The following is a 15,951-nucleotide window of genomic DNA, read 5'->3' on the forward strand; positions in this document are numbered from 1 at the left end:
GTATTCCCCTCCATAATACGTCCTCGCCTGTATTCCTAACTTGGTGCCCAGCGCAATGACTAATGTCCCCTTGCAGTATTCTGGGCCGGCCCTCCTTATGATAGATGCGTTGTTATTCTTCCATTAAAGCTTTCATGGAATGGATTCCTCAGCCAGCGATAAAGAAGGGCAATTTTGCTCCTCTTGTTTTATTGTTTCAAATATTTGCACATGGGATCTTGGGCGTGCCTAATATTTGGCATGCGACGTGTGGTCTGACCTCACCATACAACTGTTTGACTCTCGCAGTCGTGAGCCACTGGAGCTCAATGCTAAAATCAAATTAGAGGAAAACTGCTGCATTTCAATGTATTCAAATGAAGTTGACCAATCTGTGGTGATCATCGGAACGTTTGTTGGGGGCTACTAGAAGTGGCGAGCTTGCCTGAATAGAATCTTTAACTGCTGAAAAATACAGTGGAATCTCTTGAGTCCCATTCATCCATTCATCTGTCATTCATCTGCCATCCATCCATCCATCCATCCATCCATCCATCCATCCATCCATTCATTCATTCATTCATCTGTCATCCATCCATCCATTCATCTGTCATCCATCTGTCATCCATCCATCTGCCATCCATCCATCCATCCATTCATCTGTCCTCCATCCATCCATTCATCTGTCATCCATCCATCCATCCGCCATCCATCCATCCATCCATCCATCCATCCATCCATCCATTCATCTGTCCTCCATCTAGCCATCCATCCATTCATCTGTTATCCATCCATTCATCTGTCCTCCATCCATCCAGTCATCCATCCATCCGCCATCCTCCATCCATCATCCATCCATTCATCTGTCATCCATCCATCCATCCATCCATTCATCCATCCATCCATCCATCCATCCATCCATTCATCTGCCATCCATCCATCCATCCATTCATCTGCCATCCATCCATCCATCCATCCATCCATCCATCCATCCATTCATCTGCCATCCATCCATCCATTCATCTGCCATCCATCCATCCATCCATCCATCCATCCATCCATCCATTCATCCATCCATCCATCCATCCATCCATCCATCCATCCATCCGAATCATTAGCTTTGGCAGATTTTTATTTTTTTTTCTAGTTGCCATCATCTCTAGGCACACACAGATCCCATGTCGGGTTAACCTGTGAACCAACGTGGCCGTTCCAGTGCAAGTGATGAAGTGCAGCAGGGATCAATAGCGGGTGTTTTCTGGAAATGAATCGGCTCTTAGCCCTTTATGGATCTAACGGTGATGTAATGCGCCCGCTGATACAATGTTGATTCATGACTTGGATTTTCATTGACGTTCACGAGGAAGAGGCTCGCCCGCTGGCTCGCTCACGCAAAGTTTGCACACACACACGCACACACACACTGCATGGAATGGTTGAAAGATTTGCTCACTTTGCCAACAGCGTCTGGAGAAAATTTGGTCCGCGAAACTCACATTTGCGGCTTGTACCTCCATCGCCGCTAGGATGGGGGCGGGGTTTCATATGAGCTTGTAAATGAAACATCTGTCTGCCACAGTCATTTGTACCATTTTGGAGGGAACCAGTTGAGGTGATGAGGGGAGTGGAGGAGGAGGAGGAGGAGGCAGTGGAGAAACACACCATCTCCTGGGCCACCTTCCCCCACCCCCGATTTTTCCCCCTTCATAGAATGAAGTCGCACGAGTTGACAGGAGCGGCCAGCAGAAGTGGCCGAGACGCGGAGAGCGCCAGAAGAACGGAGCTCCTGTGCGCTTAAGCTAACTGATCCATCCAGCATCGATGCTCCTCACAATTGCCATCGGAGCCTTCATGGGAATATTCAGGAATATAACGGATTTATCTCGTAAGCTGGAACGCCCTCTTTTCTCGGGTCAGGATGCCTTCTGTGTCTCTCTCTCTGGCCGGGCGAGCTCGGACATGGGTCTGCCTCTCCTGCATGTTTTGGGTGAGACATTTCTTTCTTCTATTGCTTGATGGTGGAGGAATCTTCTCAAAGCGTGGGGAGTTGCAGGATTTGGATTTCAATTTACAAGGCAACCTGGACATTAGTTGTAATTTTTTTGTAACCCTTGTGTTTATTCTAAGAGTCCATCTTACGTGCGGGGCTAATTCGGTCGCCGCCTCTCACCGGTGTGTCCAGGCGGCCGCTGCACCGAAGCTATTTCTGTTCACTCCTGTATAATTTAATCTGCTTGCTTTTCCCTCCTATGTGGGACTGAGCGAGTATGTCGGCAAGCGGGACACGCAATGAGTGTCCATGTTGGACAAGAACATGCGGAACACCAAGACCCCACCCGCATTTTCCTCCACTTTGCGATCAACTTCTAACATTTCCTTGACTGGATTAGTGACGATGTACGTGTCACCATCCAGCCAGGCTTCTGCCCTACTTTTGAGTCTTGAGAAATGGAGCTTCCCATGCAGTGAGACTTTTAAAGGCGACATCATCAGCGGCAGAAGAATAAAAAACCTCAAGGGCCGCGAGGTGTAACACGCACGGGTGACGTGCGAGAGGCTGGTTCGAAGAAAGCTCCCCAAATACACGCTATTAATCATTTATCAGGCCCGTGCACAGGGAGTGAATATTGGATGTGACGCGCTGACACGGGCACAGTAGCATGAATGTGCTCATTGCTAGCAAGCAACTGATTTTTTTTTTTCCTCCACATAGACAAAAAAAAATAATACATCTTTGCTGCATCTATTGGAAACATGCATGTATGCCACATCTGTCATGTCTTCAGTCGTCTAACAGAGTCCCCTTATTGACTTAAACAAATCCCAGCAGAGCCGTGAAAATCAATCCGCCTTTGATTGGACTTTAACAGCCGTGCCACACCTCCGACGATGTGATTTTTTTTTTTTTCCTTCGAGTGCAATTAATGTGGTGCTCATTCAGCCCGTCTATTGGTCCATTTCTGATTTGACAATATATCCCATAGCAAATTCTAAAAATAGAAATGTTAGTCGGAACGATACGAGGCAGTGCGTTAACTTGACGAGTGGATGTGTGGATTGAATCGTCCTCCTTAAATTAAATCGTATCGAACGCGGCAAAGTTAATTCTTTGACGCCCATTAAACGGAGCTCCCGGGAGATATGCTGAGTGTGTGGGATCAATATATTGTGACTCTATGTGTGGAGCTTGGAACGCTCTAGTTTGGACTTTGGAGACTTTTTTTTCTTTTTTTCATTTCAGCAATCTAACAAGAAACAATTGCAGTGAGCCCAAAAAATAAATTTAGACCCTTTTCAAACTTTTTTTTTTTTCTCCCCACTGATGCTGTGCTACTTTTGATGGTCCAGATGGCTGGAGTTCTGAAGGTTTGAAGTTAGCGGGAAGGTGGCAGACTTTACAGACTCTGAAAGTATTAAATTAAGGCGATACTGGCAGCTCCATAAATATTGGGACACAATTCTCATTTTTTGGGCATTTTTTCATCCCACCACAAATTCACTGCAGACTTTCAGTTTTAATTTGGCGGCATTTACTTTCTAGTCAGGTGAACAGTGTTGGAATAGTTTTCCCGTCAGTTTTGTTTTCAGAAAATAAGATGCTTGCTCAGTCAGATTCAGATCTGAGAAAAAAAGATCTCAAAAAACGCTTGTCAACCCTTTTAAGAAACCTCAAAGCATCTTTGAAGTGACATGAAAAACTGTTTTCATTTGACATATTCGCTAATCATGTCTGGCTCCGGGTCACATGACCTAAAATTGCACGGCTCACGAACACACCTGTTGCGCATGCGTGGCGCCGTCACTCCATTAGTGATGGTGGCGCATTGATCTGTACCTGATATTGATCATGTGACACCCTCGTTCCAATTTCTCATGCTAATACGAGCAACTCAAAGCTGTCACCGCGCAGCGTTGCTTCCTCTGCGCCAATCTGGCCACGTGCCCGGAAAGTCGCTCCACTGGGATCGACTGGATTCGTTGTCATTAATAAAACATCAGCAACTCATATCTATGTTCTCCTACACTGATCCATCGTTGCAGGAAAAAAGAGGAGAAGTATATTGGCAAAGTCCGGATAAGCCGATGTGTGATTGCGCAACAATCAAGCAAATAAACATCTGGCAACGCAGTTTTTTCTTTCTTCTCCGTGCAGGCCTTTTGGTGAATATTTGCTTTCTTTTCATGGAGCATCTTGATTTGTAGGAAGATCATCAAATGTGCTGAGTTGGAATTGGAGGGAATTACAAGGTTTTTTTGTAACAGTGAACGCATCGCATCTGGTAGGGTTTGCCCTCCTCGTTGGCCCGGCCCGGCCCGGCCCACAAAGGCACTCTTTGTTCCGGGCAGAATTTCAAGCTGGTGGAAATGGAAAGCAGGTGTGACTGCTTTCTTTCTTAATCCTGAGGGGCGTACGGGACTTCTCCTGCTTCGGGCCGTGTTTGTTTCTGTGGAGCTCGCTGCTCCTCACGCTCGCTTGGTTGGATGGATGGAAGGATGGAGTCATGTGCCATGTGCTGGACGAGTTCCAATTCGATTCTCTACCTGGACTCGGTCATCATTCCTGCGGGATTTTACATTTCGATAATTATTTGCTCGCTAGCGCCTCAGATGCCGTTAGTATTCATTCTATGTAGATGAGAGATTTCATATTTGCTTCATCTACGGATTAGGAAAAGGAGTTACAAAAATAATAAAAGAAAAATGCAGCTCTAAGCTGTGTATTTTTCATATTTTATTAAAAAATGATTGATTTTTGTTTTCCTAAGGAAATTTCAACTTTTTTTCTGTTATTAAAGAGTTAATGGACTGCAGGAAAATGACATCAGCCTGTTTATTGCAACACAAGACAAAGTCAATCTGGCAATCCTTCATACTATTCATACGCGGCAATAATAATTTGCATTCATGGGGTGCCGAAGGACACGTTGGTGTCTTTGGGTGTGTCGCCCCGCCTCGCCTTGCCCCGCCTCTGTCTCGCCTTCCTCGTGGTAGCGCGTCTCCACTCCAAGTGAAGCCGAGGTATTGTTGTGCTGCTTTTCATTAGCTAAGTGCACCTCGGGGAGAGGAGCCCCAGTACTTGATTTACTGTCCTAGCTGTCCATAATCCTCAGAGGAACACCTCCTCGCCTTGTTGTGCGTCTTCGGATCTTGGGCCGTCCACTCTTTTTTTTTTTGCCTTTTATCTTCATCCATTTTCTGTCCCTCAAGATAAATCTTAATTCTCTCCCTCATTTTGAGGGTTATTTACAAATTTTGGAAAATACTCAAGTTTGAAGCGTATCTACTGACACGTTGCCGTGGCAGCCAATCGGAAAATGTAAAAAGTTGCCTTTCTTATTTGGCCTGCACAAATACACAAAGGAAATGACACTGATGCTATGACTCACGAAAGGTCACCAGGGAGCAGGGATGATGAAAAAATGACAGCTCAGGAGAGGAAAAACAAGAGAGTTCTTGCTCGGCTTCTTTCTAATTGGAAAGATGACGGAATTGTTCGAGGGAAACACCCTGAACACACACACATGGACACACACGCTTTTGTGTTTTGTTTCTCCTTCTATTTGGACTTTTTGGTATGTTTTGCTTCATGGTGCAGCTGGATGACCTTTGACCTTGGGCATCATATTTCACTCCAGAGAACTTTTACTTTCTTTGACAATTCATCGACACGAATCGGCACTAGAACTTAACGTAGTTTTCAGAGTGGGTCCATGTATGCTTCATTTGTGTGTCTGCAAACAGAACTGTACAGGCCGGATTGTTCATATTTTTATGTCTTTTGAAATTAATTAAATTAATTAAAATGTAATTTATTTAATTTAAAAAATATATTTTAATTCATTCCAAATTTTTCGCATATTTTTTTATTTGTATCACTTTTGTCAGTTTCAAGGCTTTTCTTTAAAGGACTGGTACCAACTTTATAATGACATTATTTTGCCTCTGTGAAACTTTTTCTTTTCTTTTAGCCAGCTAGGCAAGATGCTAAGATGATAAACGTCGAGGTGCTCGCTTTGTGTGACGCCAATTTCCTCTTTTCCGCTTCTCCTCAGCCCGACGAACTGGAGGGGGTCCACACGCACACCTTCAAACTGAAGCCATTCAAGAAGGCCAAGAGCTGTGATATATGCAAGCAGGCCATCACAAAGGAGGGTCTCATCTGCAAAGGTGAGCGAGCAATCCTGCTTTTATTTTCCCCACTCTCCCGGATAATCAATTGGAGGTGTTTCTTTCCCTCGCCTCCTTCGCCGCACTGGGAAAGGCTGCGGCTGCTGACGACCTACTTTGTCCGTTTAGTTCAGCAAATTGCCATCACGCCTGCCAGAAACATTACCACGCCTCGGCGAGCCGAGGCCGATGATGTTCAGGAAATCCTTGTCCGTCGCTGCGTTGTTGACTTGTGATCCAGTTTCCTTCACGTGGCGCTTTTTTTTTTTTTTTACATCTCCTTTTTGGTGCAAACATACGTGGTTATTCTTTTGTGGCTGCGGTGCCAATGGCTGCGCTAACTGAAGGCAAAGCCGAGCTGAAAAGCTTCAGCGGCAGTAGGAGATCAAGCCGGTTTGGGGCTTTGGCGAAGGATTTGCTGTTAAAATTAGCACGGCTGCTGCAGCTGCTGCTGAATTAGCCTAGATAAGACGCAAAGTGGGGTGGTAGACAGAGGCAGAATGGGGAAATGGGGAGGGGAGGGCATGAGATTTGTCTTCAGCACTCTTTTGTTCCTCTCTACAAATTTCCAATCACGTCCAAACGACTCCAAACCTCAACATTACAATATCGGCGTTTGCAATTAATATTTCTCAAATAATTGGAATAAAATACATCCACCAGAGATGCTAATGCAGACCTTTTTTTTTTTTTGCCTTTGTGCCACTCATAGATGCACCTCTAAAACATTTGCCCCTAAAACCCATCTTTCATTTATTTTTATTTTTTCCACCTCTGTGCTTTTATGCCTTTATTCTGTTTTTTTTGCGTGTTTTTATTGCCAGTCTTATTTCTGTAGCACTTTGACATTCTTTTATGAAAAACGCTTTACAAATAAAATTTATTATTATCATTAAAATATTATTTAAAGACTTTAATCATTTAAAAAACGCTTTATTTGTTCCAGAGGCTCGATGTATAATGATATCAGCAAATGCCAACTTAAAAGTTTGGACACCCCTGAAATAAAATAATTCCCTTGTCATGCGCTATGGTGGCTGTTTGCAGTTTAGCCGCTAGGAGGCAGCCCCACACTTAATCATGCAGCAGCAGGCTGACCTTGGTGCAGTTTTCCAGCTCAGCGACTGGGCAGTGAGCGTGACAGAAAGCATCAGAGTGTCTGCAACTCTGCATGTGTTTTGTTTCGCCGACGTCCACCTTTGCGCAACAAGTAACACGTGTCTTTCTTCTTTGCAGCTTGTCAACTGTCCTGCCATAAGAAATGTGAAGTGAAGGTAAGACATTTTACTTCCCTGGTTGTTCTATGAACTATTTCACTGTGCCATCTGGGAGTCGAGGAGATCTCAGGGGCTCCGCAAAAAAATATATAAAAAAATAACACCCTGAAAATTGTCAAAAATTCTAATTTTAATTATATGTTCCCCTACATGGCCCGAAAATGTGGGAAATGGCCAAGTTAATTATCTGGCATGGCACTGGGACATTCAAGGATTTATTTTTTTGGAGGGGGGCAGTGCCCTCGCACCCCCCCTCAAACTCCGCCAGTGAAAATAATCAAATATACAACAAAAAAATGTCTGACCTCTGGAGTAACCTCCTAACTTATAAATTCCGCCCCCCAGAGTGGTTTTCATGTGACACTTTGTTGTCTGCGTGCAAGATGAAAAGAGTGATGTGAAGCCATGTGTTCGTTGCCCTTAATTGCCGGCACATTTCCTCCAGCGGGCCCACTGGGGTCCGTCCGTCCGTCTGTCGCCGTCCGTTCCCCCACTTCGGCCTTTTTAATGTCACCGCGTGATCCCGGTGTGCAATGGAAAACACAACCGATGACACAACGATGATCAGAGCCCAACGAGGCTGTTCTTAGTGGGTTTGCGTTGTTTGAAGCCATGTTGTAAATGTCATCACCCCCCCCTCCTCAGTCTCAACTAAGACATTGCTTGCTCAATTGTGTCAACCGGCGTGTTAAAACAATAAAATAAAACACACCTGAAAAAAATTATTTTGGTGAATCTTATGAAGGAGAACATGATTGAATTCCTCAAATTGACCTTGTAACAGTTAACGTGTCAACAGTCTCAATGATTTTATTCTTTATGCTAATTTTAACATCACATTGTTGACATCATTAAGGGTGCACGCAAATGCTTTTATACACTTTATGGCGCTTTAATGGGGCCTATCATGATTTGAACGGGGGTGTCAAGAAGGTTTGACGTTGCCAACATGTGGCACGCATAATGTGCAACGTATCCAAATGAACAATTATCTTTTTATCACTCTTGTCGTACTTGTGTTGTTGTTATTTTTCCATCCATCCATCCATCCAGGTTGCTTTTACTCCCCCCCCCCCTCCCCTTCCCCCCCACGTTGTTGATGCAATGATAGTTATTCTCTTTCAACAGCCGCTTTGAGCAAAGTGCAGACAGAAGGAGTGCGGACAGGGGAATTGGACAGAGTGGGAGGGAGGGAGGGAGTTCTGCAGTTGTACTGTCTCGCTTCGGGCACCGAGAAGCCCCAAGCTGCTTTCTTGGCCTTATATAGAGCGTTGCAAGATGACTTGGCAGCAAAGGGACGAGTCTGAGCCAGCAGCACCAAAAGTGCATCCTGGTTCAGTCCGCCGGCTGAACATAGTTGACTTCAGTAGCTCTCTTGGCACGCGTCCGGGATTACCGACGGTGTTTTGAGTGAGGGTGGGTGGAGGGCTTGTCGGAGGAGGTCGTCAAAAGTGTCTGTATTTGGTTCTGCTCCTCTCGGGAGGGGGCGAGGCTGGCTTTGTGGAAATGCAACGTTAGAAAGCAAGCAGAGAAGGAGAGAGGAGAGAGCGCTCCAGCGGACAGGTAAGAAGCCTAGAAATATTTTTCCTGGTATGCGGGATTTTTTTTTTTTCTTCTTCATGTTACGTCATGTGAGAGGCATTTGAGGCTTGGCAAGTTGGCCGCTTCCTTCAAAGTGCAGGAGATGAAGTCAAGCTGAAAAGTTTGCGCACTTTTCTGCTCCATGATGTTTGTTGACGTTCTCATCTCTGACCTTCAGCGAGACGAGCGGTCAGGAGGTCACGTGTCCTCTGTTGCTGAGACAAAACACAGCAATTGACTTTTATTGTAGCGCCCTTGGGTACGACACAGCCTGCCAATGTTCTTAATTTGCTTCTGAACCTCCGGAGAAAACATTCCACCTTTTTTTCCTCACCTTGCCCGTAACAAGAGCGTGTCCCTGGAGCGCGATGAGGTGAAGACCGATGTTAATAGAACAGCTGTTTGTCTCCTCTTATAGAAGCGGGTTCCCCTCGGGGAAGGTGACATGTCGGAGAGCAACCCCGAGGGAAATGTCGTGTACCCACATATTCGGTCCTCCCTAATGTTAAACAAGCGTGAGTCATGAAATCGAGCGGCTGCGTCGTGAGACGTCTCCGCTCTTGCGTGAAATTTGTTTACAGAAGATTTTTTTTTTGTCCAAAGTGAGCTTGCATTGCACATCTGATCTTCATCAGCTGCTCATTAAATGTCGATTTTGTAGCAGTCGTCGTGATTGGCCCCTTGCCGCTCACTGCGGCCTGATGGTGGTCCAAAAGCTACTTTCCCCTCTCATCCAGTCTTCTAAGCATCTCCACTGAAGTTCCTTTTTGGACCGCAAAGCCGTCACGTAATTGCGGCGGTGTGGGAGGAGAGCTCGTCCTATAGATCATCATGCTGTGGTCTGGGCAGCGGACATTTGATGTCTTGTTGAAAACCACGGTTGTAAAAAAAGAACATTGTATATCAACGTTTGGGAGCAGAGGAGGAAATAATGCAATGACATCATTCGAGTGAGCGGATTCCGGGCCAGGAAGTTTTTTTTGTTTGTTTTTTTTCCACGCTGTTGCCACCTAAAATTTATGGCCTGTGCTTTTGGGTGTCAAACTCTGGCCCGCGGGCCGAATTTGGCCCGCAGTGTAATTATATTTGGCCCACAAAGACAAAATGTACAAATTGCATTTTGAATAAATAAAATTGCAAATTGTCTCCACTTTAAAAAAAAATAGAGACTAGTTTATTTTTTATTATTCATATTTTATGAAAGTTATTTACTCGTCTCTGATTTCAAAAGTAGTTATTCATCAATTTGTTGCGTAGCCTATACTGTATATATATAATACGAGATTTATTTGGGTTGACAGTCATCGTGGCCTTCCGAAGATGACACCCCTGTTTTAGAGGACTTTGAAACCAACCGCCATCTTGTCTTGTGTTTATGCTCACAAATGACCCTCAGGCACCCATCTGGGAAAATATTAGTTGTCCCCGTGTTGGTCATTCATTTTGGTCTTTCCTTGATTTGTCACCTTTCTGAATGTACAGCATCACCATCAAATCAATGATGAACACACATTATGGCGCTCTGTGGATTTCTTCCCTCTCTGAGGAAATCAGAAAGCCAGCATGTTTAAATCCATCCCAAGAGTTTTTTTTTTAGCTTTGGTCCTTATTTGGCCATAGCTTGGTGAGCGTGGAATTCAGTTTCTCAGGCAAGCAGCCATCGCCGAGCTCAGTAGGATTGCGGAGGGAACTGTGAGTTTGGAAGCGATGCACTTCTGTGAAATAGAATCGGGCCTGCCTGATAGGGAAAAAAAAAATTGTGATAATTGATTAATTGGCAGATTCATTCATTCAAAAAAAAAAAAACTTCTTCCAATGATAGAACACCACTTGGGGGTAAAAGTCGGTACTCTGAACTGCATAAGCACAAAAAAAAAACAGTTTGGACCCGTCCTCTGGAATTATTTGAATTGTTCTTCATCATTAGCTTTTCTTTGAAGGAGCAAAAAAAAGTCTTGAAAGAATTTTTACCATAACTCAGATGCATGCCTTTTTTTTTTTTTTTTAAACTTCGATTTAATTCTGGCACCTGGCAAAGCCTTCAAGTTATTCCTGTACTTTTATGTGCACAAACCACTTGAAGATTGTATTTGCTTCCCACCTCGGCCGCCTTATAAGGATGGAGTAGTTGCACTTGGGAATGTTAACAGTGAAGCTCTGTCGTCAAGCTTCTCTCGAGTCCCATTCCGCTCATCGCCGACGCCTTTTGACCTTTGGATCGAGAAACATGCCGTGAATGCCAGTCTTGTTAATAATTCATATACATTGTTTTATTCGAGGGGGGTCATTATAGTTGAATCTTGTAACTCATTAACATTTTGCCGTTGTGATATTCACTCATTGGCTCTTTTTCTTCAGTTGCCCGTGGGAAAATCGTCCTGACGTAACCCCAAGTTGTAAATGAAGTGACCGCACTGTAACGATTCAACCGCCGCACGCCAAGACAGTTACGCTAATGTCGGTCCAGGCGGCGGGAAGCCAAGCAAAGTGCAAAACTTTCATCACTGATGTTTGCCAGCATTGCCACCGCGTGGCATGTCAACAAAAGCGCTCCAGATCCCGTCTCCCGATATGCTCCATGACAGCCTTGCAAATGCCAGCCAGGCTTTTGTTCTCGCTGTGCAAACTCATTATGGTGGCTTCCTTCCCGGCGGAGCCTGCCGGCCGCTGATAGCCCCGCGTCCGTCTCGCTGCCAGCAAACATGCGGCGAGACTGCGAGATGCTCACACAGACTATCAGGAGCCGCTCTCGGAGCACTTGATACTTGGACCACGCGCTGGTGGGCCTTCCTACTATTTAAAGACGCGACATCAGAAAATGTAACGAAAGCCGTTCTCGTCGTGAAGCAATCGGAGGATCGGCGTATCCTCGCTTGTTATTATTTGCGGGGCTGAAGTGAAAAGAGAATCTCAGTTCTTCTCATACTGTTTCTCCTCTTGCAGGTCACCGCGACGTGTCAAACAGGAACCAACTATGAGCTGGTGAGTAGCACTCGTCGCGCATGAGAAACCTTTATTGACCCTGCTCAAATCCCCTTTTCAATATATTGATCCTTCCTGGAATTGTGGGCAAAGCTGCGAGATGCTGATCGAGGTCAAAGGTCAGGCTCTAAAGCAGGGATGTCAAACTCGTAGTAATTGGTCGTAGTTAGGGTTTCCATAAAGTAATTGTAGTAAGCTATTTTTGATTTCTCCCCTTTAATTATTATTTTTTTTAAATTCATATTTTTTTTACTTCTTTTTTTAATTATTTTACTTGTAATTATTTTGTTTGTAAATTCTTCGAATTTTTTTACTTTAAATTCTGAAAAGCGCCTAGCCTTATATATTATATACAATATCTTTTTACTTTTTATTTAATTTTTTTTAAATTTTGTTATTTGTAATTATTTTCTTTATAAATTCTTCTAATTATTTTACTTTAAATTGTAAAAAGCCTTATACAAATAAAGTTTCCTTACCTTGCCAGCGTGTGCCAATGAGACCGAGAAAATGCATGAAAGGATTTTAAATTAAAAGTCAAGAAAAGACAGTTTGTTCGACTATTAATTATTTAAATATATTTTGAAAAAAAGCTTCAAATTCTCAAAGACCACCTAAAATGACGCGTTGATCCCTATCTGCCTTTCGGGCCTTGCCTTTGACCCCTGCACTCTCATTTTATATCACGCTCGGAACCGTGTCAGGAATTCCATGCTGCTTTCTAAATTCTTTCTCATATTTGAAGAGCTGAACAAATTAGGAGCATTCCAATCAGTCACTTCTTAACTTTGGTCGGGGCCCTTTAAGATGACCAATGCCGTTTATAAACAGTCTGGAGTTTTGTTTACAGAGCTCAACTAAGCACACCACTCAACTATTTTTCCTGGATGAAGATGATTGGCTTCATGTTTATATTTTGTCTGTACAGTTCCTTTGTCACGTACTTGTAATTCGGATTTTAGCCCCGCCCCCTTTCTATCTAAATCATGCTCTTCAAAAGATAAGTATGCAAACATTTTGCGACTCACCACTCGGCTGTCTGGTTTCTCTCCACAGCCTCCAACTCCTCAGCTGCCATTAAAGCACGTAGATACTCCGGTAAGCACAAAGTCCAGTGTTGATATCAGCTGACTAATTTTTAAAAACACTTTCTGACTCTGAAGACAACATTCGTCAAAAATATCTGGACAACAGGGCTGAGAACATTTTTAGTTTCATTTCAGCCCACAGCTGGAGCAAAACCAACCGAGATAACGCTAGCTAGCTAGCTAGCTAGCCGCGGGGCTGAAACTATTTTGAGCTCAGGAACTTCATTCTGAAGGGTAATTACAGTAAGCGGCGCATGTTTGCCGTGCAAAGGAAGCGCTCATCAACACAGGGAGAAATTGTAGCGGGGGAGTTGAGATCATGAGATGGACGGATGGAGGGAGGAGCAGCTGCAAAGGAGGGGAAAACATCAGTTGGCATCCAGCATCTTTGGGCATCATGGGAAGCCGCGCCGAGTGGAATGCAGCCTCGCCAACTTTCTTTTCGCACTTATTTTGATGTTCTGGAGAGAAACTAGCCGGCAGCTTGCTCAGCCATGCCTCTCGGCGGCTCTTTGAAGAGATGTTTTCCCTTCTTGAGTTTAACCTGGAGGTGGAGCACAGGTTACCTGGGCTGCAAGGTAGGCCACGCCCACATTTCAATCATTTTTAAGAAGAAGACTATGTCAAATTGTATTTGAATCCAGATGGTTTTATTTTGTTCAACCACTTGGTGAAATAAAATTGGGTAAATTCAACACCAACAAAATATTCGGTGGGAAATGGATAAAGTGCGACTTTAGCTAACCAGCTAGCCATTAAGATCTCAAAAGAACAACTCAGCCATGTCTTCACAAGTTCAAATGATGGCGCTTTGGTTTCCAGACAGTCAGTCCCTTTTGAAGTGGCTACTCAGCGTCTGGAAAGTCTTGGGAGCTGAAGGATTTGTGACATCCTTCTCACCCGGAGGTTCCTCACATTTGGTTTTCTCAAGGAAATGAAAAAATACCACAATTTTTTATCGTGTAGCTATGCAGCGTCAACTTTTTTGTCATTTTCAGTTCCAGTAAACAAATTTGATTGGTCGATTCATTTTGAGCCGAGCCGCAATGGCTGGTAAAGCCAACATTGGATCTGGCTTGCCTCCTCCTGAAGTTTTAACAGCTTCCCCGCATGTTGCTACAAGACCACAAACTGTTGTGATGTCACACGTTTCGCAGTGTCTACATGAGGCCTGTCTGACATCTGGTGCACCAAAAACATCTCCATTTTGACTCTTGGCGCCGCACTTTTTTAAATTAATTTACATCTAGTGATTGATGCTTCTGATTGATCACTTGACTTCCCTTCAGGGCTCAGCCAGGTCCTGCAAGAGTGCAGAAATAAAGCGCAAGCAGTCACGGTAAGACTCAACCAAAATTGGACCAAAATTCCAATCGGGTCAAGCGCTGACTTACTTGCCCTCACCAGGAGTCAGAGTATGGTCCAAGACATGGAGGAGAGCTACGAAGTGGACCTGGTCTACATCACGGAGAGGATCATCTCCTTCTCTTTCCCCGCCACTGCCGAGGAGCGCAGCTACATCGCCCACCTCAAGGACGTGGCGGACATGTTGCGTTCCAAACACGGCGAACACTACCTGGTGAGGAACACGCCACCAATGAAGCCACCCGTTGGTGGCTTCTGCTTCATTCCTCTTCTTCTTTCAGGTGCTCAACCTGAGTGAGTTGAGGAACGACCTCGCAACATTAAATCCCAAGGTAAAAAAAAAAAGAGGTGTGAAAATACGATATTTGAGAAGGTTCACGCTCGCTGGTCCGGGTGCAGGTGCTGGAGTTCGGCTGGCCAGACCACCACGCGCCGCCGCTGGACAAGATCTGCAGCATGTGCAAGGCCATCGACACCTGGCTCAACGGCGACCCGCACAACGTCGTGGTGCTTCACAACAAAGTAAACTCCTACAGACCGCACCATCTCATGAACGTGGAGAACTTTGTGGGTCACCATATGACTTTTTGGGGCGTTGCAGGGAAACCGAGGTCGGACCGGGGTGGTGGTGGCAGCCTACATGCACTACAGCAACATTTCAGCGAGGTAGATACAAATGTGTGTGTGTGGGTGTGTGGGTGTGTGCGTGATTCATGTATCAAAACAAGCCATCCCGGCTGCTTTATAGTTGTGCTTCTCTGAGAACAAGCAGCTCGGGAGAGTCATCGTTCTTTAATGCCGCCAGATGTTGTTCAAAGTTTGGAGATACTTTTGAAAGCCCGCAGGATAAATCTTCCAAAGCTTCCCGTTAATGTCAACAATTGATGTCGGTCTACATTTGCAGCGCTGACCAGGCCCTGGACCGCTTCGCCATGAGGCGTTTTTATGAGGACAAGGCGCTTCCCATGGGCCAGCCCTCGCAGAGAAGGTCAGTCGTTACCTCGCTCCCTGTTTGGAAATGTTCTGCTAGCTTATCGCGCACTACAAACTATGCACAGCGTGTTTCCAAACCACCCAAATTTCCAACGAGCGGTCCAAATGCGGTTCCTTCCCGTACACAGGAAGAACGTTTTGCAATTTAGCTCGAATTGGGATAATTGTGTGAAAATGTCACGGCGTCCACTGTGCTTGTTTAAGAGATTCCACTCATGCCAAGAGAGCTCCCGAGAGAGCGTCTGTTTTCCACCAGAGTTGATGATGTCATCAAGCATGTTGTGGAATCGCTGAACTTCAGAGGAGGGAGATAAGATGAAGGTGGCAGAGAATCAACAAAGAAATCGGGGGACTGACTCATCCGCAGCCAAGCCGCTATTTCCCGTTTCATTATCTCTGCCCTCAGCCGCCTGCTATTATGGTGGTGAATGTGAGCCATTCAAACTGGACTGACCTCACTTGTGGATGAAGAAGTGCTTGGACAAGTTCATCAAATCCGAGCAATAATGTGCATCCCA

General features: G+C 44.8%; 1 protein-coding gene and 1 long non-coding RNA gene across 8 annotated transcripts in view; one reads left to right on the forward strand and one right to left on the reverse strand.

Moving 5' to 3' along the window:
• The window catches only part of tns1a (tensin 1a), a 41,463-nt gene that overhangs the window by 8,451 nt on the left and 17,061 nt on the right, over nucleotides 1-15,951 (forward strand). For 4 of the 7 annotated variants that reach the window (XM_088364556.1, XM_088364576.1, XM_088364565.1 and 1 more), the window contains 10 exons: nucleotides 6,033-6,147; nucleotides 7,384-7,421; nucleotides 11,949-11,987; nucleotides 13,044-13,085; nucleotides 14,365-14,414; nucleotides 14,483-14,654; nucleotides 14,722-14,772; nucleotides 14,840-14,962; nucleotides 15,042-15,106; nucleotides 15,345-15,428. In XM_088364556.1, coding sequence (XP_088220682.1) covers nucleotides 6,033-6,147; nucleotides 7,384-7,421; nucleotides 11,949-11,987; nucleotides 13,044-13,085; nucleotides 14,365-14,414; nucleotides 14,483-14,654; nucleotides 14,722-14,772; nucleotides 14,840-14,962; nucleotides 15,042-15,106; nucleotides 15,345-15,428 — 779 coding nt within the window. Of the gene's footprint in view, nucleotides 1-1,949; nucleotides 1,967-6,032; nucleotides 6,148-7,383; nucleotides 7,422-8,789; nucleotides 8,988-11,948; nucleotides 11,988-13,043; nucleotides 13,086-13,109; nucleotides 13,654-14,364; nucleotides 14,415-14,482; nucleotides 14,655-14,721; nucleotides 14,773-14,839; nucleotides 14,963-15,041; nucleotides 15,107-15,344; nucleotides 15,429-15,951 lie in introns of those variants that run through there. The other 3 variants (XM_088364574.1, XM_088364592.1, XM_088364583.1) reach the window with 3 other exon arrangements.
• Nucleotides 10,212-13,630, reverse strand: LOC148402866 (uncharacterized). Its single transcript, XR_015854847.1, has 3 exons — nucleotides 13,016-13,630; nucleotides 11,107-11,216; nucleotides 10,212-10,743 (listed from the first exon to the last, which is right to left on the reverse strand). It is a non-coding gene; the product is annotated as an uncharacterized LOC148402866 (long non-coding RNA).

The sequence above is a fragment of the Syngnathus floridae genome, chromosome 2 (assembly GCF_059516105.1).
Source record: "Syngnathus floridae isolate MCC-2025c chromosome 2, RoL_Sflo_1.0, whole genome shotgun sequence".
In the NCBI taxonomy this organism is placed as follows: domain Eukaryota; kingdom Metazoa; phylum Chordata; class Actinopteri; order Syngnathiformes; family Syngnathidae; genus Syngnathus; species Syngnathus floridae.